The sequence below is a fragment of the Corapipo altera genome, unplaced genomic scaffold (genome assembly GCF_003945725.1).
Source record: "Corapipo altera isolate COAL_440 unplaced genomic scaffold, ASM394572v1 56, whole genome shotgun sequence".
In the NCBI taxonomy this organism is placed as follows: Eukaryota; Metazoa; Chordata; class Aves; order Passeriformes; family Pipridae; genus Corapipo; species Corapipo altera.
The window spans coordinates 5287642-5314852 of record NW_020884896.1 but is presented as its reverse complement, the minus strand read 5'-3'; the positions used below and the strand labels follow the sequence as shown (position 1 = coordinate 5314852).

The window sequence follows — 27211 nt, the reverse complement described above, 5'->3', positions numbered from 1 at the left end:
ACTGGCAAATATTGAAAAATGTTCTGATTTCAGCCTTCCACTGGAAAATGATTACATCCAAGTTCTTTCCAAGCTATCTCTAAAATAAACTCACTGGGTCCAGCGCAGAGCATTTCCTCGCACAGTACACATATACACACAACAGACCCATCAGGACTAATGGTTTGCCTCCTGTTTCTGGAAGGGCTCCTCTTGCCACGGAGTAGGAAGCCCATCTCAAGATCTATGCATCTCCAAGCCTTCAGATACAACATCCCACATTTGTAGGAGACAGACAACTCCTCTGTACAAGTCACTTCAAGGCCCCTGGCAGGAGGCCAGAGGTGCTGGCAGTAGGACCAAGTTTGGGGAGTATTATCCTGGGCTGGGATGCCTGTTCATTGCTCAGCATGTTCACCATTCTGTGTTAATAGGAGCCAATATACTTTCCCTGACCTCCACTTCCCACAATTCTCAGAAAGCCCGAAAAATTAATATTCAGGTGACTTCTAAGGTTTCATTCTGCATAGTGATGAACAGCGAGAGACAGCAGAGAAACAAAGAACCTGTTTCAATGCAGGTGGCACAGGAGAGCAGGAGTAAGCAGAGTGCTCAACCTCCTGAACTGCAATGGCAAACCTGAGTGTCAACAAACCATAATGACTTAGTGCCTCAAAACACCTCTGCAATTATTCAGCAAGCAGTATTAGGAGATGGCATGAAAAGACAGACCAGCAGACCCTGCAGATTCTCTGCAGTTACGCGCTGGGACAGCTAATGAAAGCTCCAAAACAGGCTGTCTGGGGCTTTTTTAGATTCTCCTTCAGACCAGCTCTTCATGACACAGCAATAGATCTGCACAAGTATTGACTGCCTTTCCTGTTTTCTTAAATGGTTTTTAACATATTATCAATCAGACCATCACTTTTAAGTGTTTTCAACCATTCTAGAAAAATTACAGTCAGACAGCTGCTAAAGATCGAGTTCACTTCCAACTCTAACAGGAGTTGGGATTCACCACAATTCACTGCGGCACAGTTTGGCACAGCTGACTTTCTCCTGATGGTTGAGCATCAGGAGATTCAGTTCCTGCCCTATCTTTACACATAAAGCATTGCTATAAGAAGTGCCAGTCGTGTTCAAATCAGAGTGTCTGGATGCATGGAGATGGAGGTCTGAGTGTCAGGCTGCAGATCCTGAAGCTGATAAGTGGGTCCTCTTGTGTCAAAGGCTATCTTGACATCCTGACCTAAAGACGCCAGCATCCTCAAGATCAGATCATCTAAGAACACCAACACTACACTAAAGCTTACTCTAGATGTATGCACTTTAAAAAAAAAGAAGAAAGGGAAAAGGGAAAAGGGAAAAGGGAAAAGGGAAAAGGGAAAAGGGAAAAGGGAAAAGGGAAAGAAAAAAAAAGAAAAAAAAAAGAAAAAGACTGTTGAATAATCAGCAAACTTAACCCTTCCAATTCCCAGCACGATTTACTGGTTCTGTCCATTAATTCTGCAACTAAACATGGAAGATTGAGCAAAACTCATTCAGTAAAATCTTACTTTTAAAATAAGAAACAGGCTCTGCAATCTCTGAAGCACTCTAGCTGTCTTTTGTTTTTACAACTGAGTACAAAACTCTTGCTATTCTGAAACAGAATGGGCAAAATCCCCGCTCCCATAAAAAACCTGAAAAATATATAGCTGAAAATATAAATTACAGACACGATATTTTTACCCAGAGGTTAAGCTAGTGAATAATTTCTCCACACTTCCTTGCAACACAAGTCCTCCATCCTGGCCCACACTCACTGAGCAGAGCAGTCATGGTGACTTGCAAACTGCAGAAGAACAAAAAGCTTGTGGTCCACTGACATCTTCTTGAATCTAACCCCTGTCTTGAAGTCTTAAGAGCAACAATGCCTCAAAATAATTCTCAGGGCAGCCTTTCTGTTTAATTGCTCCATGTATAAATTTCAGCATATCTAAGGCTGATGCACAGGAGAATTCTCTCGATGCAAAAATAAAAGCCCAAAGCACAAGGAATCCAGAAAGAATTTGTTAAGTTTTAAATGCTAAATGAGATCTTTGATCCAGTCTGCCTGATTCATGATACTACAAGCCAGTAGATCAGCTTATCTGAACTTCGGCATATCACAGACTGTTGCATTTTTCAATATTACCCTTGCACTATGTAGTCTCATGTCAGTAGCTTGCTAGAGCACATCTCACCAAGGTATTCTGTTTAGATAGGAACAAGAGAAGAAAACCCATTCCTTCAGTCATTTACTACAGTGGTTAACTACCCACTAAAAAATGGGTACTGATTTGTAGTTTCAATTTGGTTTCAGTGTCTAGCCTTACATTCGTTTTCTGCTTTGGTATTTTATCTTCTCAAAGATGTTTGAACACTCTAAAGAGCATACCTCAGGTTTTGTTTTAAAGAGGTTAAAATCTTGAAAGTCTTCTTACTGGCCTCTCATAACTGAGACTTCTCTGTCCTTTCTCCAACTTCTTAATATACTTTTTGAAACAGACACCAGAAAAAGTTGCAAAATATATACTATCATAAAATCACTTTCCGTCTCCTTCTAATACTTCAAGAGTTAAACATTTCACAAAAGACCTAAAGTTGCCAGTCTATGCTTTTTGAGTCACTGCTTTTCAAGATACAGCCCCTTCTTCCAAACTGGCACTTGCTTTTTCATCAAATGCGCTGCCTGAGAGGTTAAAAAGCAACTCAGATCACACCGCCTCATCTACTTCATGATTTAACCTTCTGCCAGTCTTCCAGTAACTTGCAGCATCCATCAGAAATTCTTTATGTGCTTTCCAATCACTGAAAAACTTATCATGTAGCCCTATTTTCATGCTCATCACCTGAGAAGGGCGCTCTCAATATCCTTTTGGGGATGCTCTGTGCCAAGGGATTTGTTACATTATTACTCTTAGAATCTCCAGCATTGTCATTGATGCCCACCATTAAATCCAAAACCAACACCAAGAGTTTCACCTGTCCCTAGAGCTTCAGTAATCTCTGCTATGACACAGACGTACAAAGGTTCTCAAATACTTCTCTGTCACAAGTTTTCCGTTGTGCAGATGAGGTACAACGTACACATGTCAGCAAACAATACTTGGAGAGCCAATGTCAAGCCAAGTCTGACCAGCAGCAATCTCAATGACTTCTGAAGCCTCGCCCTGTGCTGACATTCAAGAGCTCTCCAAGTTCCTTTAGGCACGTGGTGTTCCTTTGGTGATGAATGCTGACATTTGAACCCAAAATTCCTAAAATCTCTCGGCCAACGGACAACTATTTCTATGGTTTGTCTGCTTTAGCCAAGACAAAGTGCTTGATGTCAAACAATTTGAAGCAGAATTAGTGAGCCCTGATCTTGCCTTATCTCTGTTGTCTGCAATGTGCTATTCGATCACATCAGCAGTTTTGGGGCATCAAGTGCAGAAAAGTGACAGGAAGACAAGTGTCAGCTCTGACAATAGGCTGCATCCACGTTTCCTCTCAATTAACAATGCTAACAGCACATAGACGCATTCGTCATCTTGCAACTGTGGTAACTGCCAGGGAAACATTGATTAGAATGAATTTATTAGCATACAAATACATTCTCTCTCCTCCACAGGAACTCCTGTCCATAAGTTGATCTCTCCAATGCAGAGAAGAACTCAAGCAGCCATTACCACAGACCATTTTGAAGAAAAATCAGTCTTGATATGATGAATATTTCCAACAGAACAATCTAACAAATACCACATCCCTCCACCTTTTTGCTTTCTTTACACAGAACTGTACAGAACAAAAATCCAATTAAATTTCTAAAATGAGGTCACCTCTCAAACTCGCATACACTTTCTACAAGACTGCCAAGGAGTTCTCATACAGATCTGGACCTAGTCCAACCTGAAATACATTTTGGTGCCCTAAAGCCCATGGAATTTCAAAAGGACAAATTATTCATCAATGTCCTCTGTGTACTAAAATGCATTCTGCAATGTTGCTAGCACAAAATGGCTGTTTGCTATGAGTGGGCAAAATGATTTATTTGTTATATATACATATAGCCTCTGAAGCACTGCAGTCCTTGTGACAAAGAGGCATACAAATGTGAGGATTATGCAGATAAATCACAGGCGCAGGACTGGATTCTACCGTACTTCCACTGTATGTGTATATATATGATCTACAAACACTTTCAGATGAAGTTTTGTAACATTTTAACATTGAAAACTCTTGTTTTTATAAAAGTTGATTACCACTTTCAAATACCTACCTTCCTGCCCCTGTGTATTGGCTAATACATTAAGCTAGAATAAGACAATACAGTTTTTGCTTCACGGCTATTGAGAAGCTCCTAAGCATGATTAGATTATCTCAGTTCAACCCAGACCAAAATCGTTTATGGGATGTTCCTACAGCACATTTCATCTAGTACATCTGCATTATTTATGGCATTTACACAAGGTGAATTGAAGGCTTTTATAAACGAAGACACAAATCAATACAAGCTCTTAGCAGATGGGGCCTTAGTAGGGTTCTATGGCAGCATCGTTCCACACTGAGTAAACTCTTTCAACTGAGCAACTGGTAACACAGAAGAAAGGTTTGCTTAGGAAGTCAGGAATTAGAGACACCTTCAGCACCCATCCTGTACCTGCCTCATTCAGAGCCTGAACAGGCAGGGTTAGGTTTGCATGCAGTAGTGCTTGAAGTGCTTCGCAACATCAGTCTGCAAGCATCATCATGGCTCCATTTCATCTCCCTCCCCAAGCTAAGATAAAAAGGCTGTAACACAGATGGCTTTCCCTGTCAGAGGTACCATGGGCTGGGGAAGAAACGGATAGGAGGCAAACTCAGTTTGGCACTCAGTCATGTCAGCAGTGTGCTCCAAAGGAGACCCTTCTCAGCTTCCACTGTGTTGGTGCTTGTTGTAGGCAGCACAGGTGGAGGTGCAGAACTGGCCTGAGAGATCAGCACTGGGCAGGAGAACCAGCTGGAGCCACAAAGCCTTAGTTCCTCAGAGAGGGAAAAACCCTCCCCACCTCCATACAGATATGGCCAGCTGGGTAAACATGGGACAGCAGACAATAGTAAGATATATATGGCTTCACAAGTGCCTGTTTTTCAGATAATGTTCTTTTAATTCACCTTGGCTGGTCTTCATTGACAAATGCTCATCACAAAGAACAGATCATTATTTGATGCACTTAGCACAGGGATCAGATCACCCTGATCCTTCTGTTTTCCTAATGCATTTACTTGTACACTGAAAATTCATAAGAGGTTTTTTCTTTGGATTTAGTGAAATTGAGAGGTGTCTTCAGAGATTTTGGCAAAAGAACCTTTTAACCATCTATTTATAGAGCAGTGCATTGGGATCTGCAGTAGCCAGAAGGAAAAAGGAATGAATGATAAATTATCCAACACAAACTTCCTTTATAACAGTAACCTGCAACAGAAAAAAACTGATTTATGTTCCTGTTCAATTCCTCGCTCTACAAATGCTCAGTAAAGGGATTTGGCCCCTTAATCAAATTTAAAAACCTTAAGGCCTTTAATTTTCTTTTTTTTAAATCAAAGAAGTCTCAAAAGGTCCCAGCAACTCAATCTTCAGCTGAAAAACAATAGGCTACTGAAGAGTTTTTATTTTTGTTGGGGCTGAAAAAATCCTGTTAAGTCTTAATTAAAATCATGCCTTGCTCAGCTGGCATGGGTTTTACTTTCATGAGATTTATGAGTACATGATCCTGACAGCTCTCCATGAGGTCCTTCTGGAGAAAAAAGGAACACTGAAGATAATGACTGAAATTCTCAAGTAAAATCACATGGGGAGAAAAATCTTCCATGGTTAATCATTCTACTCTTCTCTTCACCAGTGCTCCAGAAAATCACACACTTCTCTACTACTCCCAGAAAAGAGTAAAAGGTTGCTAGACAGGAGACCAGCTCATCATATTCTTCCTCAGACATCCCTCTTCTAAATTACCACAGGCAGTATTTCCTGTGCACACACAAGCAGCAGCAGAAAGCCACAGAAAGGCTTGGAGGCCCTCTCTTCTGTATACAGTAAGGATGTGGGTCAAAATGAAGTTGAGACTCCTTCATATAACAATGAACCCTTACAAATACTCAACATGGGAATTCAGCCTTCTCAACTTGAAAGCAGTGACAGATTGAACAAATCACATGTATAATCTAGATGGGTGATTGTAAGTAAACTGCAATCCTTCCATCCTGAAAGCAGTGGGATGGGAATGCTTGGCATGTTGCCTTACCCTTGGGTAAAGGCTTTGTAGCACATAAGTTATTCCTGAGAAACTGCTGACAGATAAAATTTATGTAAACATTAAAAACTGCCATACTGAGTCAGGTAGCAAAGGCCAGCTCTATGTCCCTACTTCAAAACTGTCCAGAAATGGGAGCTCTGGTAACAGCATAAAAGTAGACAAGAATAAAATGATACTGCCCCAGAAACAACTCTTAATTCCAACCACATGCAGTTCAAGATAATACAAGAAGCAGAGGTGACTTCTGCATGATTCAGTAACCCCTGATGAAATTCTCTTCGATTAATTTGTATAATCCTTGCTTTAAATTCACATAACCTTTTAGGTATTCCACAGCTTAAAAAAGTATTGCGTGAAGCAGTATCTCTTTGGTTTGAGTTTATCTGATCTTCTGATACACCCTCTTCTTATAGTTCCTCTTCATATTCTCTGACATTTGATATTTTTTACTAAGTCTTTTACATATTCTCTGCCATCTCCTCTAGCCTGAAGACTTGTCATGTATATAAATGTTCCTCACAACACATCTGGTTCCATACCTTCAGTCAGTCTTGTTGCCCCTTTTGAAACTTTCGTAGTTCTGCTACACTCTTTTGAATTTTCTAAGCTATGGATACACATGAAAGACTAGGCTAATCAATACAAAAATTTGCCTTGCCTTTGGGAATCAATTCTAATAAAAGATACACTATTTTCTGAGGGAGAGGGGTTAAATTGAGAAATAGATTTGAAAAAAAAGTTATTATAGCCAGGTAAGAGAGAAGCTCCATTTTAGCCCCAGAGATCTGAATGATTCTAAACACCATAGCTAACAGTTTAGTTAATGCATATTAAATATTTTATCTAGAGTGGTATAGCAAAATAAACAGTAAACAAAGTAAAACAAATAAAGAAAACCAATAGCTTTTCAACAGAGCCACTGTACGTTGTTGTAGGAACATGAGGTTATGTGCAAATTCCAGGCTTAGCACTGCAAAAGGATAGGGGTTATTTTCTGTGTGTCTGTGTGTGTGGCAGGTAGTTCCACATACAATCAGGACCCTGACTGATGAAGGGATCATGAACCAATATCCTAAAGGTTGGGGCAAGTGTTGTACTGAGAACTTAAAATCGTTTTTTCTTAAATTTTCCCTAATTTTTTTACTGATGGCCTCCTTCAGTAATTGTAGGCTGTTATCACAATCCCATACTGTTCAGCTTCTTATGTTTCCATTTTGCAGGTTTTCAGAAAAAGAAGTGCCTTGGGTATGGTCACTGAGTACAGAGAACTCCTTCAAGAGCAAGGAAAGCACATATTGTTCTTCTATATAATCTATAAAAATTTTTTTAAAAAAATCAAAAAACCCTGAGGCATCACCTCCAAATTTGCCCCAAAACATCAACAGCATAGAGAATACTGAACTGCTCTGGCAATGATTTCCCAGGTAAGACAAAAAAGCAAACATCCTGATCACTCAGTGAGCTTTACACTTCTCAGTAGAAGCACAAAGTTAAACTTCAGTGCCCAGATGCTAAAACTTCAGTGCTGTTCGGGTGGCAACTCCGGAAATATGCCTCCACAGCTTCAGTTCAGATGTTCCTCATTCCTCACTCTAGACTGTCACATGATGAACCTTTGCAAGGTTAGCACCACTTCTGTGTTTCAGTAGCACAACAAAAAAAAAAAAAAAATCACAGAAAAATCTCAGAATGCATCCTTTACAGTGTGTGGTACTTCTCTAAAGGAAACACAGAATACTTCCAGAAAAAGGGCAGTATGATTATAAAACAGTGGTCAAGAGAAAAATACAGACATCTTTCCTGAGGCTAGAGAAAGCACGCTGTGCTAAACAATTTAATAATTAAATTGAAGAAGAAAACACCACTGTAATTAACATACAAAGAATCAGCATGGTCTAGCTAATCTCATCATGACGAGATCGAATAAAGTAGCATGCGTTTTATGGAGCAATTTAATCTGGCAAGCAATTAATCGTAAGAGCACTAAGTCAAACGAACAGATTTCCCTTTAAGGAGATCACATTCATCATCTGTAATGTATTCTAAAGTGCAATTTGTTAGCCAGCCCCTGAATTTTACCGAAGACATTTACTGTCTTCCTTTAGTGGAAAAGTGATTCCTGACTGACAGGAGGGAGTGGCATCAGTCTTTTTGAACTGGTTACCCTATTAGCACTAACACGTTCTCAATCATTGATGCAGGAAGCAAATAACTTACAAAAAGCAGCTACAAAAAACACCCCACATGTTCCTTGCTCATTGAGAACATCAGTAGGCATCTTTCACCTGGGTTCCTCCTGGGACACATCTGGCATTCTGGCTCTCCCCATCCTCTGATATTCTCAGCTACAAAATAATCCTTCCCTGCTTAGATTGCATCATTTTAACTGATTACAAGACTGCCCCAGACTCTCAGTGCTTTGAATATTAGAAAACCTTTCACTTCCAACTTTTATTTATTTATGATACTCCCTGTCCATTTGTTCCCATTACAAACTACCCTTCAGCTTCAGAAGCTGCTCTACATCACTTCTGTTTCCCACCACATTAGCAGTATCCACTAGTTTTCACTTTGCTGGATTGGGCAAAGCATGAGCCATGTGTCCTTGGGAAGGAAATTATGATTCTTGATGCTTTTCTGAACCTGTCCCCATCCAAGTTTATCCTCCTACAAGATGAATTTGAAGGCCCTCTTCTCTTCCTAGGAAAGACTTTCTGTTGACTATTTTCCTATCTTGCTTTGTAGATGGCATTATTTTAGTTCTGCCCGAATGCACAGTTCGGATCATGAAGATTAGTAGGCTGAAAGCAATCAAAGCTCACGTCCTCTAAGTGTCCTTGGGCCCAAACTGATTCCACTTGGAACACAGAAAATGCTTTAAAAATTAAAAATGTATTAGCAGACAAAAAAAAAAAGGGCCCTAAGAACCATTCAGTAAAGCTAAGTCTTAACAGGGACCACTAAACTTTACCAAAAAATATGTGGCAACATTTCATCTAGAAAGTACACAAAATTCACTCAAATGAGGCTATTGGCTACGTGAGAACAAAAGCTTGCAAGAGACATACAGCTTCTGCCAGTGCCTTCCTGCCCCACTGTCACTCCGAATCAATTCAAAAGACAGATTTCTTTACAGTAATGACAGGATGAGACCTATGCCTGGCTGCTTTCAGTCCTCTTCCAGCCTGATAATTTCCCTTATGCTCCACTCAGACTGAAGGCATGAATATAAAGTAGCCCCATGCCAAATCAAAGTTAAATAAGTAGTACTGGAGATAGAGTACAATAAAAAAACCGAAATAAAAATCCCCAAGCTATGCTCAGACCAAGTTCAGTTAGTATCATCTAATTCCAGAAACAGTTAAAACAAAGCCCATATTAAACTGATTATGAGAAAATAGTCCTTTACTGCACTGTCAAAGCAGCATGGGGAAAAAAACTTATAAAATTAATCAAAATAAAGATTTTTGTATTCTCAGAAGGGAAGGAAAAAACCCTACACTGCAAAAAGATCTCTACACTAAAGAAAAACTCTAGTTTAAAGGCTAAGCCTTTAAACTCCTCTGACCTGAACTTAAGTGCTCAGTATTGTTTCCTGATGCCTTCCTGCTACATAACATCATACTTAGACCGATACCACATTAAAACGACAGCAAGTGCAGGCACAATTCATTTAACAATTAATCTACCCTAGCTATCATTTTCACTTGTCATTAACTGCCTCTTAAATGCCCTCAATCTCATATAACCATAGACTCTTCCTTTAAACACACACACAGGGGAATATGCCATTATAGGCATTATTCAAAGCAGTGCTTTCTATCCCTGTCATCAACCACAGCATTAATCATACTCAGAATAGTTTCTCCTCACAAATGACTGAGTTGCGTAGTTGGATCTCACTGGCAGGATCCAATTTAATGGTAAGATCACAGACAGCAGACAATACTGGGCATCTGCAACAACATGTACTGTGAGTTCTTCAGATTTTATCCTTTACTGATCTTCCAGGGAAAGAAACTAGATGCCAACCACTACAAGCTCTTCTCATTTAAATAAGTGCTCTACTCTGCATCTCTAGCAGATGGGCCCAGAGTTAACATATAGCACAACACACTCCAGGAAAACAAGCTTTCTTGCTTGTTTTGCTATCTGACCATGCAGTGAAGAGACTGCTCCCTAAAATCAAATGGGTTAGGTTGGAAAGGACTTTGGGAGGTTACGTGGTCCAGCTCTGCACTCAGCATTGGGCCATTTCACTCACAGTTGTCTTCAGGTAAGATAGGAATAACTCCAAGAATGGAGATTGCACTAAGTTCCAGTATGGAATCACTTATGTTGAGAAGAACCTCCCTCACTGCAATCCGACTTACTTTATTTCCCAGCCAAACTTCAGATCCTGGACAGTCTTGTTTTGTGACTCTTCATTTCTGACATTAGTTTATGCTTAGAGTGAAAGTCGCCAAACAAGGAAGAAAAATACATGCTACTCAGTGAAAATTGCAGTCTGGTCCTTCAGCATGGCTCAAGATATCACACATGGACTAATTCAATAAAGAATCAAGAACATAAGGCAGACCTATTGCTTTCTAAGTCTACAAGGGACGTCTGTCTCAGACAAGCTCATCTCAAATGTCCATAAAAAGTTAACTCAGATTCCAAAGCAAACAAACAGAATTGCAAAATTATAAGAAGGACATTAAATAATTACAAAAAAGTATAAGTAGAAGCAGTCAGCCTTTGTTCACGTACCCTGCCCTGCTTAACAATCTCCCTGTAAAGTCCTTTCAAATACCCCATGAAGGACATTATATAATTACATCATATTCATACCCTGCTGTCAGCAGCAAGAGTTTTACATTAATTAACACAACATACAACCTTCTGGAAGAAGGATCCAGTTTAAAATTCCTCATCCAAAATGTGGGAAACATCCCAAGTTTGTTTAGAATAAAAGGCATTTATCCTGCCCTCAAAGCACTTACCAGCCACATTTTCTATATTGGGTAAAAGCAATTTTTTTTACAGTACCCAAAGCCATCTTTGAAATTCAGTGTTATAAAGTTTGAAATCATCCTTCCCTCGGCCACAGAGGTTGCATTACTTCCCATCCCACACACACGCAAAAACCTTCCATAATCCAACTAATGAGAAGAAAAATGTCACTGTAATTAACACAAAACGTGATGACCTAATTAATCACTAAAGCAGCAACATGAAAAAGCTTTAGGCTTTCAAAGTCTTCTAGAAAAGTGAGGTAAAACGATTGCCAGGGAGCTTTTAAGGTCATTCCAGTTTTGGTCATCCTCAAAATAAGACACATTTGAGACCATGCTTTCATATCCTATCAAACAGTACTCCACTGCAGTGAGATGTCTTCGACGTGTCAGAGGTCTCCTACTTCAGACTCCCAGCTGAGTAACACTCAAGTTCTCATTTTTTGGGCTCATAATAGTATTGTCTCAAGCCCAATACCTAAGGCAAATCTTTAGGCAATGGTTATATTGATAATAACAGCAAGAACAGTTTCCCAAAACCACCCTACACTATACAGCAGCACAGGAAAGAGAACATGTGCTTAGACCCCTGCAAAGAGTCACACCGGTGACCACTGATGAGGCTGGACATAACCAGGAAAACACTTTGCAGCATTTTAGTTTAAAACTGGTTTAACAAGTCAATGCTGCTAAGAGAGACTGTCCTGTTGTCCATAACACTGAGCTGTTTGTGCTCACATCCTCTACGGGTTCACACAACCAGTCACATATCTGTATGCAACAAAGGCTTGAGAACTGACCAACACTAAAAACACATTGCTTTGTTCTTTTTTTTTCCTGCCTAGAGAGTTTTATCCTGGGTCAAGTCCCCAGTCTCCTCCTTTACATGCAAGCTGCTCCCCACAGAGGAGACAGCAGGAATATAAGGCAGGTGAACGCTCCTGCTCAGCCACACTCAGTTTATACCTGCTCCAAGTGATCACAGCACAAGCTGAGGAAGTACACTGGGGTAGTTTTGCCAAAGGAACATCTTTTAACTAAACCCTTTCCAGTATGAAATATCAGAACCTGGTACCCATCAGATTTGAATTCTTCATGAGATCACTGTTACCTTAACATGGATGGCTTTGATTGCTGAGAAGCAGGCAAGCACATGGGCATCTGCAACTGCCAAACCTTCACAGCTAGCATCCCTTGAGACAGGCAACAGAAATCTGACCTCAAAGCTAAGGGAGAATTTGCTACTTCTGGAGTATTATGTCATCATTTTCTGAATTTTCATCTAGCTACAAGGGTCAGAGAAAAAATTTAAAGACTAAGTAGGGTAACAACAAAAGGTTGCATTCTGGGATTCTGAAACAGTCGATTTAATTCAGGTCACCTGAAACTCTGATGTATCTTATGGCCTCTGTCTGGACTCAAGAGATATTAGAGTCTGAAATACTTTGGTATTTTGGAAGGGGGAAAGAAAAAAAAAAAAATTCACACTCACTGAAGCTCTCTGCCCCCCACCCCCCAGCTCCAAGCAGCATTTTACTTTCATCTTAGTTTTGGCTATAACAATGGTATTTACTGGCAGTTGCAAAGTTAGCCCCTGTGCTGGTAGGGTGAGACAACCTTCTCTGCCTCTGGTGGGTAGAGCCCCTAAGAAAAAGTATCTTAACTTTAAAAGCTAGGATGCATGCTTTTTTTAATGAACAAAGTCTTAGGCACAAGTGTCTTCTTCTCACAGTTCCCTAGGAACTGAGCTACAGATTCTGCTGCAATCTTCAGACTGCAGTTCTGCAGTCATGCTAACAATGTATTATCCTTGCTTTCAATTCAAAATAAGGTAGGTACTTCATTACCTTAATGAGCAGATGTACTTAATGAGTGGGTACTTTGTCAATTTAGTCCTAAAGGAAGAATTAGGAGAACAGGGCATTTACATTTCTAGAGCAAAACCAAATTTTAGGCCCCCCACTATTATAAGATAATAAGAATTACATTTTACTGACTTTTGAAAAGCTTTTTTTTCCAAGTACACATCCCACAGCCCAGATTTTCAGAGGGAATAATAATTCTGGCTGCTGCTGTGAGCAACAGATTTCTTTTAAACAGAAAGAGCAAAACAGCTCTATATTACATCATTTTTCAAGGGAAAAAGGTGCTATTTAAGTTCACAATGATTTTTACATTGTTTGGGTTATGAAGAAAGTTCCTTAATGTTCTTTCTCCATTAAAGCAAATCTTGAAAGCTATATTTGAGACCAGTGGAGATCAGCATCCCTTATATTTACCCAAAGAATAAAACCAGCATGGGCAAAGTTTCGACAAGCTATAAACAGCTGTTTCAAACTGTGCTTCGGTCATGTTCCAGTAGAGCCAGTTCTTGGGGCCAAGAGAATCTGGTTGCTTCCTGGCTGCATTAGAGCTACCAACAAAGACACTGACTGTAAGGTTGAAATCTATCAATTAGGAACTGAACTCATGCCAGCCACAGTACCAGAATAATTAAGACTGTTCTCGTAAATAGGATGAAACAATACAACCACTGAAATCCAGAAACAGCAGACCTCTCTAGATTTTGAGCTGTAACAAAAAAAACCCAAGATGTTTACAAGTCTGCATTCTAGCTTTGCAGTACATGCTTTATTGTATTACTGAGCTCATCCACAACTTGCCTGTTTCCAGCAACAGGACTCAAGACCAAAATATCTGCAAATGAGATAGAAAAATAACTTCTAACCAATAAATTTTTTATCCACTTCTGAAACAAACCAGAACCACTCCCCATGCAGACATATATTCTCCAATATTTTTCTGTTTCTACAGAGAAAAGTATTTGGCAAGCAAAACAAGAAAGAATTTCTTGCCCAGTGCCACACTTCTTCAGACCAGGTGGTGCACAGTCACTCATATAAATCAAACACAACTACACCAACAAGTCTCTCACCTTTCTACTGTCTCTTCTCACAAAGCTCCAGACCCCAAATTCACTAGCACAAAAGCTGAAATGATGTGCCAACATTACACTTCCAAAGCTGAATACACAGCTTTCAGAAAAAAACTGCTTGCAGCTTAACTAAGTCCATGTTGTAAGCCCACAATCTGCACCCATGAATCCAGTAAACAAGATCCACAGACACGAATTCCCTATTAACAAGGCAGTTGCATTTGACACAAAGCATACGAAATCTGGGTTGCCATACCTCAGTAATGGAAGTAATATTTCTCAGCAAACTTTACTAAGTAGCCTACAGATCCCAGCTAACTGTCCAAAACTTTCAGATCTCAAGGAAGAAATGTTTCCAACAAAACATCCACAAAGATAAAATTTCACAAGTGGGCAAACTGCAGTGCGATGTTCACCTTTACAGGAATCACATGAACTAAGATACTTGCTGAACCTCAAAAGAGACTGCCAAGCAATGGCTGTGCTGCAGAAAAGTTTCCTTTTGGCCCAGCAAACAATCTTCTCTTATACAGACACCTCACCTCCATAGCAAACCTTACAGAGCACCTGAAACACACAGGGAGATCCTACCGCCAGTTCCCTCTTAGAGGCCAGCCTGTTGCCTTTGTGACTCAAGGAAGTGGCTGATAAAATTGTACACATTGAAAAGAAGCAAAGAAAGTCAGTTAAGTGAGGCTGCTATCCCAGGAATAAATCACTTCAAGATTGTCCTCACCCCAATCCAAAAAAGCCTTGCTTACCTGTGGCTATGGCATCTCAGATAGAGATGCCATACAAACAGCTTTGCTCAAAATCAGCATCAGCTCTAGAAACCTTAAGTCACCACAAAAAAAAAAAAAAAAAAAAAGGCAAAGAAATCAATCCTTCCAAAAACCTACTGGAAAAACAAAAAAGTTCATTAAAGAGAAAACAGGCTTGACATTGTCAGAGTCCCTTCCCAGGCAGTAATGACTGAAATGAAAGTAAATGGCAGAAAGAAGGAAGGTGACCAGGGACGTGCCTGACTTGCTGAACCATGCTGCTGTGTTCATGGAACTAGTCCATACAACGCCACTCAACCAACAGATCTGCTATCTGGATTTAGGCCAGTGGTAGAGACAACATTTAATTAAGCCACTGCATGAATGAGAAAGAATGAAAGAAAATTACAGAAGAATGAAATCGGCTATGGCTCTGTAAGAGAAAAACACCGAGATGAATCAGCTTGTAAATAAAGAGCAATAACTGAAAACAACACAGTCTCAAGAAGAAATCAGATAATGTACAAGAAATGAAATGCTGAAGTTACAGGACTAGACTAAATGCTAATAAAAATAATGGAAACACGGGTAGACTGCCACGAAAAGACAAAACATTGCAACCGGAGATAGGAGCACTTTTTTCATTCTCTTTGATTCTTCTGTTAATATGTTGCTGGTCATTAGGTTTTTCCCTTTCAATCCACCTGCTTCCTCTGTTTAGGTGCCAGCTAATGCCAGAATCTGTTCACATCAAGATCTGTTGCTCCTAGCAAAGGAACCTTCCTTACCAGAATACTGCAAGGTCAACTGAAAAACAACCAGAGTTAGCAGGTGAACTCTGAGTAACCCAGCTCTGTTATAACCACTGTGGTATTTCAGAACTGTGCCAGAATCCCTGTGCAACCAGAAAAGCATGCAATAAGAAACACATGAAATGACAAGAAGAGTCTATTAGTTTTGCTCGTGCAATAAGGATTGATCACAGATCACTAAAAAAGAACAAATCCAGAATCCTCATCTAGAAACCACTTTCAGTTTTTCAGCATCATCATTTTTTCAGCCTACCACCCAAAAACTGCAATGAACTAATTCTTCAAATAGCTTGGATACATAAAGCTCAGAAGTTTGCTTACAGCATTTTAGCAATAATTTGATCCTTATCCTACCAAACTTATTTTAGACTTTAAAAGTACCAATAAAATACATTTCTGCCTTTTTCTTTGGGTTTTGTTGCTTTCTTCTTATTAAGAAAAGTAATTGTTGACTGTCTTGTGCTATTCTGTGATCTGAGCTCAATCAGGCTGATTAGCAGTGACAGCATGTCAGAGGTCATTATCATTAAGCACACCTCAGTGAACAATTCAATGGAGTTGTTATTCCACCAGTGGCAGCCCTCACAAGTGGGTTTAAGAATCCCAGGGAATGAAATCAGATCACTCTGGGCTAACCTGCATGCCTGAGCACCCTCTGCTGCTCAGCACTGGCTGGCCCAGACCAGCACTTCCACACAGTCCCCCAAGTCCCGGGGGATCACGGTACACACCCAGTGCAGTCGTGCTGCTGGAAGGAGCAACACCTGAGCATCCTTAGCCCATACTTGTGGTTCATCTTGGAGAATATGGGAACATGCAGGTGCTTGGTATTTTCAGCTTGGAGATTACGGCTTCAGCTTAGTGCATTGCCAAAGGCAGTATGTTTTTGTGTGTGTTCTACCTATAAATATATATATATTTGTAAGTGTATACATGTGAATACGTCAATATATGTTTTTATATATACACAGATATCCATAATACATATATGGATATACACATTCATATATGTGCATATATCTATAATGTACACACAGATATCCATATTTTATATATATGCACATATATTTTCTTGACCATTTCTTTTCATAAACAGCCTTTAAGCTTGCCCTCCCTTTTTCACTCTCTTACTCATATTGGCAAGAAATGTGTGTGTCCATTACGCTTGTATAGAGAGGGAAGGAAGAAAGTGTGTGTGTAAGTATATATATAAATACATATCTTATACAGTTTCAGCTCACTGTAATCCACAGGTCATCACTGCATACTGAAGCTCTTCTCTACCAGCAGGTCCCCATTCACATATCCTGCATAAACACTAGAGCCATCCATTGCAACACGACTAGGTTATCATCATTTGGTTCTTCTCTCCCCATAAATAGATGCTAAATTCCTTGCAGTTTGGTGGAACAATGTTGAAGGTACTACATGGACTGCCTGTAGCTGCTCACTTTCTAGCAAATATCTGCAATGGAGCCTCTTTCCCTGTCAAGGTTTTCAATAAAGGCAGTGCTGTGGAGTGCTGGTAATTTATCATGAGCCATAGCTTCAGGGCCAGGATGTCTGTTGTCCTACAAGAAACAACCACAGCCTGATTTGGCTTTCTTTCACCTAGGTAAAATTGCAAGGGTTCCTTCAGAATGCTCCTGCCTAGACTGGCAGCAAGCATAATCATTTTATACATATCCATGTGATGTTTTAAGTGCTCCTCCCAAATCTCCAGTCTCTCCTTTACAACCCCAAAAGCAGCCCTGGGAGAAGCAGCACCTCCTGTTCAAAGAAAGAGCATCACACGGTGTCTCAAGTGGAATAAAAGTAGCTGCAAGATGGAAGAGTGAATGAAAGCACTCAAGCAAGGATTGCAGCATATGCTAAAACAGCACATAAAACACCTTAAAAAAAAAATAACTCTATCTAGTTCCATACTACAAACTTACTCTCTGCTTATTAAAAATGTTTCAGTGAGAAAAATAAAATTACTTTAAAAATTATGATGGGATTGAATTTCAGACAATGAAGAAATTCAGTCAAGTAATCATTGAGTTAATCTATTTATTCACCTTGGAAAAATCTGATCAAGAGAACACAGGGATTCAGCTGCTACCCTTCTCACTGAATAGACAATCACAAGATGCCCCTTTGAACCTTGCGTTAATAAAATTCTCATTAAATGCAAACCTGCACAATGTTATCTTGAAGAGGCTCATTAGCTTAATAAAAAATAACTTGTCTCAAAATGTGTTTATTTCCTCATAGGTGAGAAGGTGAGTTTTCAAACCATCAACTGCTGCACCTTCCTATTTCAACCCCACCAGTGCTGCAGCTACATCTTGCAGTCTATCACATCTCAATTATCTATGAAAACTCCAGAGACAAATCCACAGACAGAAGTTATAATGACTATTATGAGATAGGACAGCAATTGAAATCACTCATTCCAGTGTGGTATGTAAGATTTTCAGATAGATAAGGCTATTATTATTCTGTCTTCTTCAAATTTCATTTTCTTTAGGTTGGACAGAAATTATGAATTATCTATAAAAAAAGAGAAGGCAGGAATAGCCTCCCCATCTCTCGGTACTAAAAAAGACTATTCGTGACTGCTCTTTTCACTGGAGAAATCAAAGAACATAAGAACAAGAAAAATCAAATAATCAGCAGCAACAAAACTCAATCAGACTGCCTAGTGAAGAATAAGGTCCAAGTCAAAAGTAGTGCTCATACCATAATAGGATACACAAAGCGAGATCTCTCTCTGTGGCTGAGTTTAAACAAGAACACGTCAAAGATTCTCTAAGTATTACTCATCCTGACTCTCTATTACAGCAATTAATCAGCCGAGCTCACCAGCTCAGCACTGTGGGTGCAAGCAGGACTGTTTTATGTGTCTCCTCAAGAGTTACTCCTGTAACACAGATGCATTGCAGCCACTCACCACTCCTCTCCTGGCAGAAACACACATAAAATTGTACACTAGGATTTAAGGCACTTGTTAAAGCCCACCACATGCATGCATAGGCAGATGCTTTTACATTTATAAAACCTACTAAAAGCCTTAGGATAAGGAAATGACAAGGTTTATTTCTTTTTAAATAGCTTGTATAATGAGATGGAGATATAAACCAAAGCATGACTTTGCACTGTAGAGTTACAACAACAAGCAGGTATTCATTGCTCATAAAAACTTTCCAGAACAATGGAGCAAGGTGAGGGAAAAATCCAATGTGAAGTGGATTTCTCTAAATTCATTCTCTTCATGGCAAAGGCATCCAAATAAGACACAGTGTGCTAAGACCACTCTAAGGGGAAACAAAGGGGCATGAACAAACAGAAAATCCAGATAACAAGGAGCTAAACCAGGATCTAGTCCCTTTGAAACATCACACTGTCAATCACCTTCACAAAAGCACGGTACCTTTGGATTTTTCTGGCTGCTCTGAAATCTATTTAGTTAAAGAACCCATCAAATGTAGTATTTTTACCATCAGAAGAAAACAAATCAGAAGACAAAATTCTCCCCCACCCCCTCCTTTTTTTTTTTTTTTTTTTGAGAGTAAGGAAATGGGATAAATCAAACAGACCGACTTCTCTGAATTCTAATCCTTCTCTAGGCCTTGAATCATCTCTAATTTAGACCTTTCAAATTTAAGTGAATGAAAAGCAGTCATTCACGAAATTTCAATACAGACGAGCAGTTGGGTGGAGCAAGGGAAATCTACCAAAAGTCCATCAGAGAAACATGTTAGAGACTTCACTGGTTCCAGACAAAACTGTAATCTGGACATGTCTGATACAGGCTGTCCAGGGAGGGGTATCACAGTGACAATTTTTTGGTTGTTTCTTATCTCAGTTGCAAGCTGATCTTCATATAAGCAGTTGTTAAGCCAAAAGGAAATAAGCCCCCACAAAATCTTAGTTTCACAAACCAGGGGTGAGCGCAAACCCTCTGTGATCACTTGTTTTTTTAATCTCTTCCCAGTTTAGACTTCTCTCCCTGGGTATACAGAGAATTCCCAGGGCAGACATTTTGTGTCACATTAAGTGACATTAATTTGCCAACAGCTACCTGTTCTGCTGCTTCACTTCAAGTGCATTATCTACCCACAAGAGTTCATTTACATCTGTTTAAAAAAAAACCAACCAAACAAAAACAAGGATAGGACTAAAATAAATCTGGAATCATACGTGATGTTACCAAGCTTACAGGCTTACTAAGGGAACCTTTAAGGTGATTTACAGACATGTAAGATGTCCTACACCATGTCTTTTGTAGTGAGGGAAATGACAAGCACTAGCAATGCAACAGTACTGAGCTTCTTGGTGTGCAGACACCAAGTGTCTGGGATAACCAGGGAAGTGACGGACAGATATTTTTTCAGTATAAATACTTATATCTTTTATGATTTGTTTACAAGCCAGAGTCAAGCAGTAAATACTCTCTCTCAACATTCATTCATTTTCCAATCAATCAGATCCATGATCCTCTTGCCCAGTACTCAGCTTGGTCAGTACTAGCTGCTTCAGGTGCCAGGAAAATAAATTATTGCCATTGTGAAAGAGTACACACCTAGATTTACACTCTTTAGCCTTACAAGTAAAGCATAACTTCTGCCCTTGAACAGGACAAAGAGGTTTAAGAGAACACTGAAATGTCCTTAAATAATCACTTTTAAACACACATAAAATCCTGCAATGTTAACAGGCCTCGAATCTGCTTGTTAGAGCTGGCTTATAGTCCCCTCCATAGCTTCACGGAATTCCAATAGAATCACGCTACAGAAATCCATTAGGTCAACAACTGCTCTTTCAGCACAGAATTGTTCCCTACTGTAAAATTTCTCACAAAAATGCTGTGAGGATTAATTCATTACAGTTTGTGCCATGTGTTGAAAGCGCTCAGTCAACAGAACAGCCGAGAGAATTATTAGAGAGGACAATCAAACCCTGGTGATAATCTCTTTATCTCAGGAGGCCCTGTTTAGAGGAACAATTTAGCCCAACAAAGAGAATAAATTCAACCCCAAACTTATTAAAACAAATGTGAAAGAATCATGATAAAAATGTAGTTGCACAGGACACAATCTTCAAAACGGTTACTAACTTGTACTCCTTACCTAATATTGACTAATGCATGGGTCACCTTGCTTGCAGGTTCTTTCCACTGACCAGCATTGGTAGACAGCCTTAGAACTGAAAGGAGAAGACAGTTAACAGTGCTGGCACAGGACTGGTAATTTTCTAATTTAAAACAGGAAAAAAAAATAAATCTGCTTTGGCGAGATGGAAGTCCAGGAACCACATCAAAACAAAGGTCTTCTTCAAGACGACCTGTGATCCAGGGCAGATATTCCCTTCAAAGCCCATCTAAGCAACATAAGGAACACAGAAGAGGTGAACAGAACAAAATAATGACTCTGAGACAGGAAGCAGAGGGGACAGAAGAACCCAGGTCCTGCTTTCATCACCACATATACAGTTCATTTCCCCCAGAAACAGGGCAGTGACCCATGTCTGAATAACTATTATTCCACATTCTGTTGTCCTCCAGCTCCCATTTATGCAAGATTCCATTGGAGCTCGACTACATCCTGAAGACTGAACTCTCTCCAGCAATGATGGATTCTTTACATTTCAATTTATCCAGAACTGCAAAGCGGAATTACACACCAGCCTAGGACAAAACACTCCCTGTAGGAACAAGACTGGTGTTCTGTTGCACAGATGGCCTCTGACAGACTTAAGAGCAGATCTGAAAACATTCTGCAACAGGAAGAACTTCTAGGGAATCCAATTCTTTTCTGCCAGAGTACAAAAAAATATTTATTTAGGTCAAAATACGCAGTGTTTCTACGGTGGTAGTTACCTGTACATCTCTTGGTATGCATCAAAACAATAACAGATCTTGTAACAGATGTTCAGATTAATTTCCATATTGCCTGAATAAAAGGGAATTTTCTATGAATTTGTACATACAGAGTTTTCTGGAAATTAGATTCCACAAGAATGGTTCACCATCAACTCAGAAGAGAACAAACAGCTCATCATCTGAATTTAGGATCATCTAGAAACATGGATGCTACAAGTGAATCCATAAGCACAGTGTCTGCATACTCATGCCTATAATTGCAGTAGAGAAGCTTCCGGTCCTGCAGATCTGGATAAAGTTCAGTTTCAAAACAAGAAAAAAACCCAAGTCAATTAGATTCCACCTCCACTCCCAAAATAGAAAGTTTCAACCACATTAACAGAAAACTAAAGGACAGAGTAGCTTTCTCATCTGTGCTAACAAATGCCCCAAGGTCAAGGGACAGAAGGGTCACTGTAGTCTCAGAGACAGGCCGACAAGCAAAAGGAAGCTGTCAGGACACCTAGTGGCTTTCATCAGCTGGAGACAGTGCTACCTTCTCACTTCCTAGTCTACCATTACACGTCATCTGCAGAAAAAAGATGTCATCTCCAAATAACATTATTTTGTCAAACAGTAGGTACTGTTTTTGAATATCTGAAGTAATATATTCAGAGAGGGTTTCAGGTATCTCCAACAGTAATTCAAAAGGGTTTGCTCTAGGTAGCAGGATGAAAACATTCATGTGACAAACTGTTTCAACAAGTTAGGTGTGCCTTCTGCAACCCAACTAAGGAACTACATGAGTGTGTTATTCTCCTATCCACTTGCCTTCAGTTTCCACAGGAGATGGGTTTGAAAAAATCTTAATAGTTACAATTCTTGGGAGTAAGAAATGGGTTAGCAAAAAATCTTATGCACTCAGAGGGCATAACAATGGCCAAGTGATCTCTTATGTAATGGCTGAAAACTGTAGAAAATTTATATAAAAGAGCAGTTCATTTCTGCTTGCAGTTACAGGGGATATTCAGGTACTTTTATATGGGTGAGCATGGTTCTCCCCCATGTCAGAAGAGTGTTGTGGCCAATTGTCTGTCCTTTAACTCCCCTTTTTTACTTATATTAACTGCTGGTTTTCATTGGGTGATCGCGCTGAGAAGGAAGCAGGGGGTGAATGGAAAAGTCTTTCTAGAATAAAGCAAACAAAGAACACAGCTATATTCCTTTTCTTCATAGCTTCAAGTATGCAGACACTACACCAGTGCTGCTGCAGCTCCCCTGGGCCGCAGGCTCCTGCGTATATGCTGCCTGGTTAAGCTCCATGCATCCATTGCTCTTCTTTGTTTGTCTTTTCCCTGCTGGGTGTCACTTGGTAGCATTCCAGCATGTCTGCCTCTCCTTGAAGGATGGCAGTTTCTCCCTGTTTTGCCAGTGGGCACATTCTTCAGTCCACTGATTCACTTGTCACTGCAAGCAGGTTTGTGAGGGTTGTTTTCTTGGTTGCTTTGGCAATGAGTGCAGTAGATGTGATTTGCTTAGCACTGCAAGCTTTTTGCTGTAAGTTTCTCCAATTCCCTTCCAAATTCTTATTTGCATTGAGTGTTTCTCTGTATTGGCTGGTTTGGCAGCATGACTGGAAATTGCTGAATATAGTAGAGGCAAACTACAGGAAAATGCATGACATACCACATACTCTGTTTTGACAACAAATTTATATCTCCAACCACGGTAAGTGACTGATACAGAGGCAAGGAGTCTGTTTCTATTTTTTTCTGACTTAAAAAAACCCTTATCCCTTTAACTAGTTTATTCTCCTCTCAGTTCCTCAATTCTTAATTTACTAAACATGTCCTACTACACAAAACACGTCCAGTCAGTAGGGCACACATCAGAAGTAGGTGGACTGAAAACACCAGACAAAAATGTCCCTCCTCCACCACCCTCACTTCCAGTCATCAGCAGTCCTGACAAGTCAGGAGGTACTCACCCATGGAATAAAGGTTGTCAAAATTCTGATGCATCCGAATGATTTCATAATACAGCTCATCATAGCTGCTGGGAGTGGGGAGGAAGGTGTCTCCATAAGTGATGAACATGTTGAATAGGTTCACAACCTAGACAAGTGAAAAGAAGTTACAAGAACATTTAGCCCAAATCTATTCTGCAACAGAAACAATACAAACTATGTCCCAAACCTTCAAAGAAATAGCTCACAATTGCAGCAGACAGTATTACACTACTTCATTGCTTTATCTATTATTTTCCTTGTAGTACAGAAGAGATAGACAAGACACTTAAATACTGTTTTATCTGGGGTTAGGAAAACATGTTTCTATTTTGCATACAGAGGGACACAGAAGAAGAAACAGTATTGTCAAATCTGGAAAATTAAATTAGGCCCTTCCTCACATAGACTTCTTTATTTCAGTGAGCAGACCCTACAGGGAGTCCAAGCACTGCCCTTTCCAAACACCGAGCAAAACCAAACACAATAATATCCCTCTGCTTTGTGGCCATCTTCTCATATCTCCTTAACAGGCCAGAAATCCTTTCTGGAATCCTTTCAGCATTATAATTCTTTCTTAAAATTCATTCACTGTTAGGTTGTTAAAAATAAGAGGATTTGTGTGTACTCACCATAAGAGCAAGGGTGAAGATGTTGTGCTTGGCCAGCAACACAGTCTCATTAGACATGAGGAACTTTAACAAGTTGATCAAGGCTAGGAGAAAAGAAGTAGTTTTAAAATAATATAAAAAACAAAGCCATTTTCAATAAGTCACTTAAATACAGATGCATTTACATTATCAGGTGTAAACTAGCCTAAACACCAGCTGCAGAAATTATCCTCAGAATTTATTGGAAATTATCAATTTACTTGTAGGGGCTGGAGGTGGTTTTTGTGGCTAAAATACACTGCTGGACAGGTAAGTGACAGCTATTTTACCATTCCACCTTTATTCTGTTTCACTGACTTCCCAATCAAATCCGCTCAGGCTCAAGCAAAGTCTTTTGTTAGCTTAGTTCATGGAGCTTTTTCTGTCTGCTAGATCCTGGAGTGAGTTTTCAGGTTGGAGAATCTGACTGTCTCGTTTCTGTTTCATATATCGCCACCATGATGTATGCATAGTCAGCCCCAAACTGTCACTCTTGTTGATACATAGAGTTTTAAAAAAAAGTAACAAAACCCCCACAGCACAGCTTTTCTGTAGCTCTGTGTCAATGCTGCTGCACTGGTAAAAGGAAGAATGTAGTACTTTACTGTGTCAGTTATCTGGGGCTGTGCGGTAGAGACTACAGATCTGGTTCACACTATCTTAAATAATGAAACAACAAAAGCTCCTGCTGTAACCACCCAAAAGCAGTTAGTAAGAGTGGTAATTAACAAAAAGGCTCACTAAAAATGCTTTAATCAAGCCGACTTTACAATAAACAATCGCATTCCATGTGCTTGAATAAAATGCAAAGTTCTTTGTCTTCTTTTTTCTAGCTGAAATTTTTAGAAGAGAAAACTATTTTCTTCTGCATTATAGCTGCTCAGGACTGAAAACTGATGCCTGCCTAGAACAGGTTCTTAATGTACTCTCTGCTCTGAAGTCAACAGATTTCAAGACTTGAAATATCTGACTTTAGACATCCTGTAAAGTCAAGATAGAGTGCTATACACATTTTTTTAAAAAGTTCTTTATTATCTACTAATTGGTAACTGCATCTAGCAGAACAACACCAGGTATTACTCCAATTTCTTACAGGCATGAGTAGAATTTCTTAATCTGTTTTTTCCCCCATCACTACACAAGTGTCACACACTACCCAGTAACTTGTGAGAAAATCAGTTCTGGTTTGGGAGAACTCCACAGCAAATGCAGAACAGACCATTCCTTTCAGCCCAAAGGTACAGGCTGTGTAAGAGAAGGAGAACACACACAGGGAACAGGAATGAGATAAGGGCAAATTTTAGATACCCACCCCCTTGAGGATTAGAAAGTATTCACAAAAGGTAAACCCAAAAAACCTACAGTATAAAGACAGATGTGAAGAGAGTGGTCAGATCTTGAATCAAACAAAATTGTCAGATTCTGAATGCAGTCCTGTAACCTCTGATTTCCAATATTAGAAGTTTACCACGAGTATCAAACGCTTATACATGCCCCCCAAAACAGAAGCCCCCAGGTCCAGGGTGGCTATTTACTCATCACAGACAGGATCACCTCAGTTTAATCTACCAGCGAGTGGCTGATGCTGAATTGCAAACCAGAACGAACAAAGTTCTCTGCAAACTCCAGACATGCGAGTGATTTATCTTTCAGAGCTCTTCCAGGATTTAACCATCAGCAACATCTCTCCCTTCCACAACAGCAGCCCACCACGAAGCAGATATATTAACACCTATTCAATCCAGCCACAGAACTTCCCATACCATTATCACCCCATCATCAGACAAACTCCTGAGACCAAAAGCAGAAACCAGATTCCACAATACACTAGCTCTGGAAATAACTCCCGTCAGTTATTTTTCTGTAAAATAGCTATTTCAAAACAAAGAAGTAGCAGGTACAGATGGGCTCTCCACCGGAGCAGAGATCCAGCTAAAAACAGGTTGCCAAGGTAACCAAGCCTCCACAGCAAAAAAGTAGAGTCTCCTGCAGTCAGTGCCTTGGACTGCAGACAGCTGCCCTGCATCTCTGTCACAGCAGCTCGTCGGCTGTCTCCCCATTTCAGTTACAAGCATGACTTTACCTCTCTCCCAGCCCCGCAAGTCCACACAGCCACAGCTTGTGACCAGGTGGTGCTGTTTAACAAACAGCACCTTGGGCTTCTGGAAGCAGAGTAGCAGAGCTCTGGGTTTCCTGTAACAAGTGGTGTGAAGTCTTTTGTTCGTTTCTTTGCCTCTTGCTCTCCCAACAGAGCCCTGCTGAACGGCCTTTGTAGCAGGTGATCGCACAGCATGACAAGAAGCCGCTGAACATCCAAACACAGTCAACATGAAAGATGTCCCCGATAGGGAGACACTATTTTTAAAAGAACAAGTGTATTTGTCTAGAGCACAAGCACTCACCAAATGACAAGGAAAAGCACCCTACAGCTGCCTATTGCAGTATTTCTGAAGTACTTGCACTGCTCTATATTGGCAACAACAATAAAAGGAGAACTTGTTCTGTTCTACCCCAAAACCAGCTCCTACATTTGTCCCAGCTGCTGTGAAGAAATCGCTCCAGTTAGAAAGAAGACAAGCGATTACCACAGTTTGAAATAAATCTTTATACCTGAACTGCACTGCATCACAGCCCACTACTCACAGCTGATCTGTGCTGGTCCTTCCCTAAGAACTAGGAAGGAGAGGGTCGTGCCTTCACATGAAGAGGAAACTCAGTGCTGCACTCATAGCCTGGTGAGAAGAACTAACCCACCAGGTTTACAGACACTGTGTGCACTATACAGATAAATTTAACCAACTGTTTGGAAACCACACATTCCTAAAAAAGTTGCAGTGTTCCTAATTAGGATATGCACTATATCAATACTAAAAGAGCAACCAATCTTTTTCCACACCAGCACATTCTGCAGCAGCCTGTGCTGAAGTGGCT

At 40.0% G+C, this 27211-nt stretch overlaps 1 protein-coding gene across 1 annotated transcript in view; it reads right to left on the bottom strand.

The window, feature by feature from the left end:
- The window catches only part of ARMH3 (armadillo-like helical domain containing 3), a 123582-nt gene that overhangs the window by 46058 nt on the left and 50313 nt on the right, over positions 1 to 27211 (bottom strand). The window contains exons 21-23 of the mRNA XM_027648133.1: positions 24263 to 24345; positions 23613 to 23739; positions 20895 to 20970 (exon numbers count right to left, since the gene is read on the bottom strand). Of these exons, the coding sequence (XP_027503934.1) occupies positions 20895 to 20970; positions 23613 to 23739; positions 24263 to 24345 (286 nt within the window). The remainder of the gene's footprint in view (positions 1 to 20894; positions 20971 to 23612; positions 23740 to 24262; positions 24346 to 27211) is intronic.